The sequence below is a fragment of the Pteropus alecto genome, unplaced genomic scaffold, assembly GCF_000325575.1.
Source record: "Pteropus alecto unplaced genomic scaffold, ASM32557v1 scaffold86, whole genome shotgun sequence".
Classification (NCBI taxonomy): Eukaryota; Metazoa; Chordata; class Mammalia; order Chiroptera; family Pteropodidae; genus Pteropus; species Pteropus alecto.
Window position 1 is genome coordinate 20,595,773 of NW_006442109.1, and position 13,692 is coordinate 20,609,464.

At 34.5% G+C, this 13,692-nt stretch overlaps 1 protein-coding gene across 1 annotated transcript in view; it reads left to right on the forward strand.

Annotated features, from left to right (window-relative positions):
* The window catches only part of DMXL2 (Dmx like 2), a 109,179-nt gene extending 98,629 nt beyond the window's left edge, over nucleotides 1–10,550 (forward strand). The window contains 12 exon segments of the mRNA XM_025038842.1: nucleotides 728–790; nucleotides 1,563–1,649; nucleotides 1,731–1,852; nucleotides 2,990–3,128; nucleotides 3,781–3,841; nucleotides 3,973–4,100; nucleotides 4,623–4,700; nucleotides 6,654–6,745; nucleotides 7,506–7,558; nucleotides 8,615–8,795; nucleotides 8,797–8,830; nucleotides 9,155–10,550. Coding sequence (XP_024894610.1) covers nucleotides 728–790; nucleotides 1,563–1,649; nucleotides 1,731–1,852; nucleotides 2,990–3,128; nucleotides 3,781–3,841; nucleotides 3,973–4,100; nucleotides 4,623–4,700; nucleotides 6,654–6,745; nucleotides 7,506–7,558; nucleotides 8,615–8,795; nucleotides 8,797–8,830; nucleotides 9,155–9,364 — 1,248 coding nt within the window. The 3' untranslated portion in view covers nucleotides 9,365–10,550.
* Nucleotides 10,551–13,692: the final 3,142 nt, after the last annotated feature.

Consider the following 13,692-nt stretch of genomic DNA (forward strand, 5'->3'; position numbering starts at 1 on the left):
TTGCTTTAAGTGAAGCAGTCATTTCAAGAGGTATTAGGAGTGTATTGCTCTGATCAAGCCTCCAGAGGTTTCCACAGCAGAGTAGAAATATTATTTCTGACTATAGCCACTCCTAGTGACCTTGTCATCAAGTAGTAGCAAGTTATTTGTGTGATTTCTTTCTCATGCCTCATTTTATCAAACATTTATTTACTTATAAGGAGAAAAATCATGTGGTTATAATAAATGGTTAATGTGAATTCTAATCCTTGACTTTTTCTTCATGGATATATTCTTCATGAGTAAGAGTGAAATAATTATTAGTACTTTCAAACTGTATTTAGAAATAAGTAGTTTTAATTTGTATTTGAAATAAACCCCTATAGAATAGGAAGCTATGCAGTATAGCTTGTGCGTGTAGGTTTTATTTTTAGATATTACAGTTTAAGTTAGAACTTTAAGTTACATAACTGATATACAAATAACTAATTTTTATTTTGAAATAACTTACATAATAGTCGTGTTAACTTTAATTTTGCCTGGTTTGCTTTGTGTTGTGTTTATTTGATTACATTATGTTTTACTCAGTTTAATTTCTTGTTTTTGTGCTTTTAAAAGGAAATCTTGCAAATTCATTATTACCATCTTTAAGTGATGGAGTGACCATTGCAGTTTGAAACTGTTCATTCTCTTTATAATTTTGTTTCATGCATGTGTTTTGTGTTTGTGATGGTGTGGTGTTGTTTAGTCTGTAGAAGAACATGTGGAGCAGGTCAAACAAAACTCCGTAGCAGAAGATTGCCACAGCAAGGTAGTATTCAAAGCTCTTGTACTTAGCTCATTCTTTAAAGTTCAGGGAGCTAACCCCTCATCTCTAATACTAACCATGACTTGCTCAACTGGCTAACTAGTCAGAGTACTCATTGCTCTCATGTACCTCAGTAGCTTGTTCTTCTGCTACTGATTCTCTTTCTTACTTCCTGTTCCATCTCTATTTCTGTCACTTTTCCAATCTGTTTTTGAATATGATTGTTTCTCTCTCTTCCTTCTTGATTCTGCCTCTTCTTTCCTTCCCATCACCTTTGACCCTAAGCCACTGCATTTTCCTCTCATCAGTCTCCTTTATTGCTTTCTATTTTTTCCAACTTCTCCTTATTCCTAGCTCATCACTCTTATTTAAAAAAAGTTTTATTTCTTATTGCGACTCTTTTGTCTGTTTTTTTCCCTCCACTTTGTGACTCTTCTGTATATACATTCTTACTGTAGTATCTTTGCACACTTTGGAAGAGATAAGAGAAACACATTACTGTCATAAATACTAATGAAAACTATGTTAGAAATCTTTTCTGACATTTAATCAGTATCCTATAATCACAATGGAAATATTTATAATTGGCTTGATTACAGGGCATCAGAATTTAAGCTAATTCCAGAGCTAATTCTCAACACTCTAAATTACTGGTCTCTTTTTACTTGCTGCTGCTGCTGCTGCTACATTTTCTTACTTTTCGTTTTGTGGGATGTGCAGATCTCTACGTGGAGCTGTGCTGCAACAACTAAAACTGCTGACAAATGTTTTGTAGGTTGAAGCTGATCTGGGCTATCCAGGTGGAAAGGCAAAAATCATTCATAAGGAATCAGATATGATCATGGCATTTGCCATTAATAAGGTAAAAGCTTTAGTCACTATAAACAATGTACTTCTTTTTAGTAAAATTGCTTAAATTATTGACTCCACCTTTGCTCTACAGGCAAACTGTAATGAGATTGTTTTGGCTTCAACACATGATGTACAAGAACTGGATGTTACTTGTCTACTGGCCTGTCAGTCATACATGTGGATTGGAGAAGAATATGACAGAGAATCCAAAAGGTTTGATAGTCTTATGTAGTACATTTTCTTTAAAGAGAACCCATTAAATGATTATGCACATGATTTGAAGTATCTTGAAAAGTATATTTGTATCTCCCTTCATTTGGGTAGGAGACAAACATAATTGGTTTAGGTGCCAATAAAAGGCTCTGCTTACATCAGTAAACATATTACTCATACTTTTTCCATTAGACTCTGAACTATTTATAGTGTTTGAGTCAGGATAATCTTCATCATTGAAGTCTAATGCTAACAACTGCCACTTTGACATTTAACCTTAAAGAAATGTGAGGAATTGCACAATATTCAGTAAATTCAATTGATCTGGATAATTAGAGCAAGAAGCAGTATACACAAATGTATTAGACTGATGATGAGTCATATTTACTGAGTAGTTTCCAGTGTTTTTTCTTCTTATAAGCATACCTTTTTTACAGATAAAAATGTGGACAACTTTTCAGTAAAGCTATGGACACTGCACCAAGAGTGTTTTGCAACACTTCTCTGTATCAGGGTTTCTTCTCCACGTTTGCCCTCCCTCTTGCTTTTCTTCAGATTCTTGAAAATTTTATTTGCTTGGGAATGGTGCCATGATAACATCTCTCCGTGTTCTGCTGACTTTTCTATTTTGTCAGTATATAACTAGATTTCAGTATCACACTTGTAATATATTACATGTAATATATATCCATCATAAAAATTACTTTAACATTTTTACGTGATAATTATACCTTTTTAGAAATCTTTAAACTCAACTTTTAAAGAATGTGTGAATTTGATACATGGGCTATCTATACTTGAAGAGTACATATAACTTTTTTCTATACATGAGAAAAAGAAAATCTTGTTAAATACTTCAAAACATTTGTTTCAACTTGTGCAGCAATAAAATTATGCCCAAACAACATTGAACTAAATTTATACTTTGCCTAAAGGGGAAACAAAAGTTAATCAATACTAAAACTGGCTGTGATTAGGATGTGTACCTAAGCTTTTCTCATGGATACTTACTCACTTTTTAAACATAAAGACTGTCCTGTGTTTACATAAGAAGCTCTGTAATTGAAATTTGTGTTGAGAAAATGGAATTTTCACGATAACACACGTTTTTCACAATAACACACATGTTTTTCACAGTTCAGATGATATTGATTATCGTGGTTCCACTACAACTCTTTATCAACCCAGTGCATCATCCTACTCAGCAAATCAAGTGCATCCACCGTCATCTCTGCCATGGCTGGGCAGTGGACAGACAAGCACTGGAGCTAGTGTGGTATGTTATTCACTATTAGGTGTGGTTTCTGGATATGGACTCCCTCAAAAATAAGTTAGAATTACTTTGACCTAAAGAATGATCCTAAAGATCAGAGGCAGTGACCAGTTAGTATACTATAATAATAACTAACATATTCTAAGTTTCTTTGCGTCAGGTGCGTGCTTTTTCTCATAACAACCCTAGGAGGAAGGTGCTATTATTTTCCTCCATTATCATTTATAAATGAGCAAACCATGAAGCAAAAAGTGCTAAAGCAAAGAGGTTTGACAAGTGCATCAGTAACATTGTTAGTGTAGTTAAAGGGGTCCCATTCTCGTGTTCTACTCTGAAGACTCTGGAGATACGCCTGATTATCCTCAGGGAGGGGCACTGGAGGAGCGTTCCCTTCACCACTAGGTGAAGCTGCTTGGTATCCTCACAGTCCACACAGGCCAGGGCTGTGCCAGTAAGTGACTATGCTTCCACAAGCTGTAAGGACAAGGTTCATTTATTAAGTGGTTCAGAAAATCCACAACAGGGTTTATTTCGGTAATAAGCCAGTTGTAGAAGAATAAATGTTACCAGAATTAAAGTTGGCCTGAATCATATCCTTCCTCATGCCTTTCGTTATTTACAAAATAAATTCATTTTTTATTATCTTCTTTTAAAGCTTATGAAAAGGAATCTACATAATGTTAAGAGAATGACCTCACACCCAGTCCATCAATATTGTAAGTATTTTATGATTCAAGGATTGTAAGTGGCCTCTGTCATTTTGAAGTTGATTTATAGAGTGGAAAATAGTGGAACTCTTTCTTTAGCTTTCCATTTCTTATTTTCTGCTTTTCCGCATGTATTTCAGATCTTACAGGTGCTCAAGATGGCAGTGTACGGATGTTTGAATGGACACGACCTCAGCAACTTGTCTGTTTTCGCCAAGCTGGCAATGCAAGAGTTACCAGATTATATTTTAATTCTCAAGGCAACAAGGTTAGTTCTTAGGGGTTACCGCTAAGTCGTCTAAAAATAATTATAGATATTTATGAGTAAATGGTTAGTAAAACTGCATCTAAAAGCAAATTCAGTGATCCTGGTTTAAGCTGAGCAGGTAGTTTGTTGTCTGTTTATATACCCCCTCACCTCCTAACAAAAGGATAAATCCACAAAATTTTATATGGATTAATTATCCACTTAAAGATACTAAATACTCTGTGAGGGTAAAGAGCTCTGTTGAGTGTGTCGGTGGTACCTATAAGCATAGTCAAACACTTGAGAGAAACCTTTCAGTTTCTCACTAAATTCTACTACAGAAAATTAGAAGAAAACAGTGAAATAGGTGTGGAAAAGCATTTAAAAGGTGGCAGGATGTTATGTACTTGGACTTTCTTGAGAACTGTAGCAACAGAAACATAGGTATAAGCAGAATGTTAGTTAAGTGGTGACTAAGTGACTGCTTTCCTTAAATGTTTTTACCTTGATAAGAAGCAATGTTTAATATTTACTTTCTTACAGTGTGGTGTTGCAGATGGAGAGGGTTTTCTGAGTATCTGGCAAGTAAACCAAACTGCAGCAAATCCTAAACCTTACATGGTAAGTATCACTCAGCATTCCCAGAGCTTGTAGAGGCTACTTGTTTATGAAGTGTCGGTTTCAGACAGTGAATCTCATTGGTGGATCTGGTGGAAAAGGGACAGTTGTGTCCAGCAACCACAGCCCTGAACCCATAATTGCCCTAGTTTTAGACTGAAATGACTGAAAAAATAAAACAGCTTGAGGGATAATCTTTATATTTGAAAAAATGCAGGGACTTTCCCTGTGTGTGGTCCTCCATAAGGTACATTTTTATTATACTTTTATCCGTTTTGAAAACTGATTCTTTTTAATGATAGAATTTTGTAGTGATTCATTTTAGATATCTGTATTAAGAATCAGACAGGTTCCGTATACAGTTGTCCCTCAGTATTCATGGGGGATTGGTTCCAGGACCTTTGCAGATACCAAATCCACTGATGTTCGAATCCCTTATGTAAAGTGGTGTAGTATTTGCATATAACCTATGCACATCGGATACCAAATCCACAGATGTTCGAATCCCTTATGTAAAGTGCATATAACCTATGCACATCCTGTACTTTAAATCATCTCTGGACTACTTATAATACCCTATATAACCTATGCACATCCTGTACTTTAAATCATCTCTGGACTACTTATAATACCCAATACAGTGTAAGTGCTATATAAATTGTTGGTATACTGTGTTGTTTAGGATATAATGACAAGGAAAAAAGTCTGTGTATGTTCAGTACAGATGCAACCATCTCAGTCCTATCTACATACTCATACTACATGTCAGCAACAATGTAACTTTTAAAAATATTTTTGATCAGATATGGAGGGCTGACTGTATTCCATTTTGTTCCAGAATTCTGTTTACTAGATTATAAAATAACCAATCCCAACAGACCACTTTATTCATTAATCCAAATCATATTAAAACATTTGGTGATGCAGACAAGCATCCTCATTTGGTGGGGGTGGAGCCAGGAGAGGTGGAAGATGATGCTATCCTAAACGGAACATCTGTCTTCGTATATTTTGATTTTATAAAAAGTCCTGAACCTCTAGGTTTAGACAGATTCCCAAATACTTAAGAGAGTTTTTTCTAGACTGTACACATTACATATATTAGTATGCCATAGGCTGTATCATAAAGTATTTACGGAAATGGAAGTGATCTTGAATTTGTCTTTTTACCTTCAGTCAGATCTATACCATGATAATTTCAAACTGAAAAATGTCTGTTTTATTTTAAAATACCCTAACAGCTTCCTTCTGAGTCCTCACCTCCAAACTTCTACTCATCTAGCTGATCCAATAAGAAAAGTCATGCTTGCCTCAGTAAATGGTTTCCCAGGGTGCTGAAATATCCTCAGGAGCTGTTTGGGACAGACAGCCTTAAACCTCTGGATTACTTGCAGAAACGCTTTTGATCTTGCTTTTATAATTGCTAAAGCTCTTCATCTGGGGGTGAGGACAGGGAACACAGAGGTGAGAAGGAAGGTGGATGGTTACAAAGTTAATTTGATTAAGTCCTTCACACTGCAGTCTAGACTAGATGGGTATGTAAGACTTTTCTTCCTTGGGTTGTTACTATGATTTATATTATTCTTTGAAGTTTATTAAATGTATTTGGGGTCATTAGCACTAAAATTGTTTGCTTGAGCCCTTACTTAACCAGGCCATCTAATTGTGTGATGTTAATGTATTTGGTATCTTATTCTTTCGTTGCATATTCTAAAAAAATCATAACCTTTAATTCCATGTTTTTACCATCCTTTTCGAGTTTTAAAAAATTATTGGCTGTTAGGCAAATAATATACATGACAGCTAATCCTCATATTATGGCTTATTCTTTATTGTAGACTGTTTTACAAAACTGTTCTTAGTTCATGCATATCCTATATTAGCAGAACTGTATGTGTACTGTATCAAGTTTTATTGGATTTTTGGTTAACATCAATTACACTTTGCTTTCCATAGAGTTGGCAGTGCCACAGTAAAGCCACAAGTGACTTCGCATTTATTACCTCTTCAAGTTTGGTTGCCACATCTGGGCAGTCCAATGACAACAGGTAGGTTGACAGAGAAGCAAGATAAGAAATAAGCCATTTTGGGAAAGATTTGAGATCTTGTTTCCCCACAGTTGTCAGTTAAAGATAAAAGAAAATTTATTTTTTTGGCAGAAAGCTATTCTCACTAGAAAGTATGAATTTCTTAGGTTTTTTCAGCCCAGAAATACAAAAACTCCTTGTTACATAATTCTTAGTTTTCCTTACCAAAGAAAAAAACAAAAATTATTCCTAATGTAGTCGGTCAAAAAGTATGTGTAATTTTTATGTTAAAGCTACCAGTTTTTTTTTTATTGCTATTAATACTGTCATGTTCTGGAGAAGTAGTCAGCATTTGATACCTTGTAGCCATCATTCTCAGCATTTTCTCTTACCTCACACTATTTTCACTGGCAACAGGTGCCCATGAATGACATCTCTCATTTCCCTGCAGTAGTTCCCCCTGGGGGTATGGAAGCATCCCTTCTATCCAGGAAATCCTATCTCAATTTCCCTGGAGCGGTAAAGGAAAAGAGATGGGCAGAGACAGGTAGGACTACATAAGACAGAACTGTGTAGTGTGCAAAGTATAAACTCATAGAAGAGATACAGCCGCAGTCCCAGCCTCTACCCTCATTCTAGTTGAGAATCACTGCTTTATAAATGTGAGTGAACAAAAAAAAGATAACAAGATTCAGTAAGATACTTGAAGACAGTTCGCCCCTGGCGATGGCTTAGAACAATCGTTTACAATGTATTTTTCTTATTGTTGTTTCTTTATAAGAAATGTATGTCTTTGGGACACTTTGATATCACCTGGAAACAGCCTCATTCATGGTGAGTTAAAGTCTGTGATTTTTAATACACTGTGAAGGAATGCTTCCCTGGTTTTATTTTAACCAGTGAATCCAGTCAACGTTTGTGGGTTGACAGTGCAGAAATATTTAGAATAAAATTCTAAAAGTTAACTGGAATAACTGGCTACCTTGCTGAGGTAAATATGTATGGTCATAGAAATCCAGCTAACCTAGTCTTCAGTTGTATTCTGTTTAGAAAATATGGTATGTTGTGTGGCGTTACTAACAAGGCTGTTTAAGGAATTAGTTGCAAAATATTCACTGAGCTCAGTACAAATGAGATATTTTAAAGAATTAATCCTAACCATAAAAGTTAATTAGCCTTCTAGTAAAAACTAGAAATATGAACAATATCATTTAAATAGTATTTATTTTAAGACAGTATTTTCCACATAATGCAACTGAAAGATTACTCCATGCAGTAAGTTTGGGTTAAACCAAGCTGAGTGGATTTTTTTACAGAAAGATTTCAGTCTTTTACTCTGCTGATATACGTTTTGAAAGATATAGTTTTCCCCAATCGATTGCAGATTTTTCGGTGAATAACTGTTACCATCTTTTAAAGATTGCCACATAGTAGTTTATGGCTTTAATCATATTAAAGTGCAGAGAATCTTTGAAGGCTAACACCGTGTGGCTGGTAATTTTCACACTGGTGTACTTGAGTTTCAGTTACAGCCTCACCAAAGTTCTTGTCAGGTATGTATGGGCAGGAACTAAGAGAAGGTAAATAGCTGTCATCGGTGGCTAAACATGTCATTGAGAAGCTTGGTCTCCTCTGCACTTTTGCTTCTACATACTTATGAGGCAGTGTAATTTAATTTGGGTTTAAGGTTTAAATTTCCTCTGTGTATTTTCATATTGAGATTATGGGTAAGTAATTTTTTCTGTCATTGACTTGGCATCTTTTTTAATACTTTGATCATACAATTACAGAAATTAGAATGAAAAATGGTAATTTTTATATTATTTAAATATTATCAGCATTGCCAAGACAGAAATTTTTTTGGAAAAGGCTCTTGTTTTTCTTCTTCAGGTTTCACATGCCATGATCATGGTGCCACAGTACTTCAGTATGCACCAAAACATCAACTCCTAATATCTGGAGGGAGGAAAGGATGCGTCTGCATCTTTGACATCAGGCAGAGGCAGCTAATCCACACGTTCCAGGCACATGATTCAGCCATTAAGGCTCTGTCTCTGGATCCCTGTGAGGAGTTTTACTACAGGTGCAGCAGAAGGTAACATAAAGGTGAGTTAGCATAAGAGGTACCATTGGAATGCGCTATTACGTATTATTTTTATCTGCTGTCAACACTGAGAAGAAAAACCCCACCGTGCTCTTTGAAATGAGGGCATAAAGCTTTGTGGAGATATTGAATGTCTCTTGACACCCTTCTCTAAGAGGATGTGAAGGGAGAAACTTGAAAAGACAGTGAAATACAGGGAGTAAATCATCTGAGTGGTTGGGAGCATTGGGCCACAGGAACAGAAGTGAAGGCCATGTTTTTGCTGTTGGTCTTTCTTTTTTCAAAGACTTACACTTCTTGTTTTCACTGTTTTTCTTTTTAACTAGGTTTGGAGATTGACAGGCCATGGTCTGATTCATTCATTTAAAAATGAACATGCTAAACAGTCCATATTCAGAAACCTTGGGGCTGGAGTCATGCAGATTGACATCATCCAGGGCAATCGGATCTTCTCCTGTGGGGCAGATGGCACACTGAAAACCAGGGTTTTGCCCAGTGCTTTTAACATCCCGAATAGAATTCTTGATATTCTATAGACTTTAAGATTGGGGCTTTTCTATAAACATTTCAATTAAAAAACACTGCAGTAATTATTAGGCATTTCTGCTTTCCAAGCAGTTAACACATTGAAAACAATACAGAGAATCTCTGTGTAGAAATTGAATCTGATTCAAGCTGAGCATTATGCTGAGTACTGCCTATACAGGTTGGTAGAATGACTGCATGTACCTTTTACCATGCTGACATAAAAAAAAAAAAATCAAACCTAGTCTTGTATGAAGGGTAGCTACTCTTTACAGCATTTAGCAAACCTGATTCAGAAAACATTAGTAAGTTATAAAAATGAGAAGGACCTTCATAGCAAATTAAAATATGCCGATTCAGGTGTTTCTTCTTATCTTTACCACTGATCGAAGCATGCCTGCAGTTTCCTTTATTGAACGAAGGATAGTCTTAAGGTGTTAGAAGCTCTAGATCACCAGAAACACTTTCTAAGCTATGGAGCAGTATGCAATGACTAGTTCTCTGCCAAGAGAGGTAGTTTCCATCCTTTACTGCGAATATTTTTCCTGTTAGTGTTTAAACAGCTAGTACTGTAACTTGCAAATGAGTGCAAATTTAAATGCAATGTTTTCCTCACAATTTGCACATTCACATTTTTTGGACTGCTAGTTTTTCTATTTAAACATTTGCCTTCATGTTAGGAATGTAATCCGTGAACATGACATATTTGTAGTTAACTGAAACATACCAGTTTAGTACTTTTTTTTTCATGTATTCAGGGTTAAACACCCACAGTATTTTAAGGCTATGTTGAAACTACACTAATAGAGCATTTCATATCAATTAAAATGAATGTTAGGCTTTTTGTGGCCAGTTAATAGTTGATGAGATTGGTGATACTATTTATTACCACAGCCTATTGTATAAAACTATGCACAGTTAAATATTTGCTTGTAAAATATTAGCCAATGTTGTCATATTTTGATGTACCTCCTTGGTTATGACCAAAAATATATTGAGATATTGAAATCAATGTTTGTGTTTAAACGTTTACCAGCAAATTGTCTCACCATGTTAATGAGAATGCTTAATGCCTGTGTGGTAAATAGTAAAATATAATGGCATAAAAGCACCTTTCTTTGAAGGCAATGTGATGTTCAGGCTGTGAAATACCTATGTAAAAGAAAAATAAATGTTATTTGTTAGAGTTTTACCTTAGTTTGGTCTGGCATTCTTTGATAACATTTTAAACAGTCGAGATCATTTTAAATTTGATAAAATGTTTAACTGTTAGAGAATTTTTAAACTATTAGGCAGTTTATTCATTCACAAATATTTACTGAGTACCTTCTATCTATATCAGAAGCCATTCTAGGAAATGGGATACAGTGGTGACCCGGACAGAGAGGGCACTCAAGGCAGGAATTTAGTTGGGTGAGAACTAACTTCACTGTACCTTGTTTACTGAACTGCTGATTTTGATGCAGATGCTGGTGAAGGAGCTGAGCTAGGAATAGTGCTTATGTGGAATCGTACAAGAAAGAGGAGAGAGGATGGCTGAATACATGGGAACACAAATTTAACAAAAATTGCAAACATACAATACACTTAACAGTTTCGTATACAGTGACCTGTATATGTTGCATTCTCTCTATCGTTGTATATATCACACTGAAATAGTACCAGCCAATGTCAGAATCTAAAATAGAATTTTGAAACTGAAATTCTTTATCTTAAACTAAATTCTTAAACTAAAAGACTATCTTTTTGCTGTCTCTATAGTTTGCCTTTACCAGAGTGTCATATAGTTTGAATCACATAATTTACAGCCATTTCAGATTGGCTTCTTTCACTTAGCAATATTCATTAAAGTTTCTAATTATCTTTCTGTGGCTTGCTAACTTATTTTGTTTTCGCTAATGTATCTCCATGTATGAATATCCCACAGTTTGTCTATTCATCTTTTGAAGGACATCTTGATTGCTTACAGTTTTTCACAATTATGAACAAAGCTGCTGTAAACATTTGTGTGCAGGTATTTTTGTGGACCTAAGTTTTCAACTCAACTGGGGAAATACCTATATATGGTAAGACTATTTAGCCATTTAAAACTGCTAAATTGTCTTCCAAAGTGGCTGTAACATTTTGTATTCCCACCAGCAGTAAGTGAGTTCCATTGAGAGTTTTGAGTTCTGAGAGGTCCCATAGTTCCACATTCTCATCAGCATTTGGTGTTGTCAGTGTTTTGGATTTTAGTCATTATAAAAGATATGTAGTGCTATCTCACTGGTGTTTTAATTTGCAATTTCCTAATGACATACAATGTTAACCATCTTTTCATCTGCTTACTTGTCATCTGTGTATCTTCTTTGGTGAGGTGTCTATTCAGCTCTTTTGCCCATTTTTTAATTTGATTGTTTTCTTACTGTTTAGTCTCTTAATAGTGTCTTTTGCAGAGGATAAGTTTTTAATTTTAATAAATTTCAACTTAAATTTTTCCTTCATGGATTGTGCTTTTGCTGTTATGTGTAAAAACCCATTGCCAAAACCAGTGTCACCTAGGTTTTTTCTTTCATTGCCTTCTAGTTTTATAGTTTTACGTTTTATATTTATGTATGTGATCCGTTTTGAGTTGTGAAAGACCTAAGGCCTGTGTTTAGATTCATCTTTTTGCATATGAATGTCCACTTGTTCTAGCATCTTTTGTTGAAAAGACTAGCCGGTCTCCATTGAATTGTCTTTGCTCCTTTGTCAAAGATCAGTCGACTATATTTATGTAGGTCTGTTTCTGGACTATTGTCTTCTACTGATCTTCTTTTGCCAGTACCATATTGCCTTGATTACTGTGGCTTTATAGTAAATCTTGAAGCTTTTTCTTCATCTATTGAAAAAAATTTGATTTTTCCTCTTTAGCCTATTGATATGGATTATATTAATTGATTTTTGAATATCGAACCAGCCTTACATACCTGGAATAAAACTCATTTAGTCATGATATATAATTCTTTTTATATGTTGCTGGATTCAGTTTGCTAATGTTTTATTGAAGATTTTTGCAAAATAGAGAAATTGGTTTGTAGTTTTTCTTACTTATAATGTCTTTATCTGGTTTTGGTATTAGGTTAATTCTGGCTTCATAGAATGAGTTAGGAAGTATTTCCCTGCTTCAGTTCTCTCAGAGATTAAAAGAGAATAGGTCTGTCTCATTTCTTCCTTAAATATTCATTGGGATTCATCAGTGAAACTATCTGGGCCTAGGGCTTTTCTTTTTGGAAGGTTATTGATTCAATTTAATAGATATAAGCCTATTAAGGTACCTGTTTCTCTTTTTATGAGTTTTGGTCCATCATGTATTTCAAGGAGTTAGGTTAATCACAATATTTCTTTTTCCTTTTAATGTACATGGGATCAGTAGTGATGACCCTCTTTCATTTCAGATATCAGTATTTTATCTTCTATTTACATGTTTAGCCTGGCATTGGTTTATCAGTTTAACCGATCTTTTCAGAGAGCAAGCTTTCGGTTTTATTGATTTTCTCCATTGATTTCTTTTTTAACTGCATTGATTTCTGCTCTAATTTTTATTATTTTCTTCTTCTTTTGATTTGCTTTTCTTTTTTAGTTTCCTAAGGTAGAAACTTAGATAATTGAGTTTAGGTATTTTTTCTAATATATGCATTCAGTGCTGTAAACTTCCTTCTACCCACTGTTTTTGATACATCCCACAAATTAATAGATTATATTTTCACTTTTAGTTAAAAATGTCTTTTACTTTCTTTTGCGACTTATTTGATCTCATGTGTTATTTAGAAGTGTGTTATTTAATCTCAAATATTTTAGAATTGTCCAGCTATCTAATTATTGATTTGTAGTTTAATTCTATTTTGGTTTGAGAGTATATTTTGTATGATCGCTAAACTTTTAAATTTATTAAGGTATGATTTATGGCCCAGAATTTGGTCTGTCTTGATAAATGTTCCATATGAGCTTGGGAAGAATGTGTATTTTATTGTTAGATGAAATATTCTATAAATATCAATTATTTCTTCGTTGATTGATGGTAGTGTTACTATTAGTGATAAAGTGGTGTTGAAGTTTCCAACTATAGTTGAAGATTTATCAATTTCTCCTTGCACTTCTGTTGGTTTTTGCTTTAGGTATTTTGATGCTCTGCTGTTAGTTGCATGTTAAGTATTGTATATCTTGGAGAATTGAGTTCTTTATCATGTAATTACCCTCTTTATCTCTGATTATTTTACTTGTTATAAAGTATGAATGTCTGGAATTACTATAGCTACTTTAGCTTTGTGTTAGCATGGATTATCTTTCTTCAGTGCTTTACTTTTAATCTATCTGCATC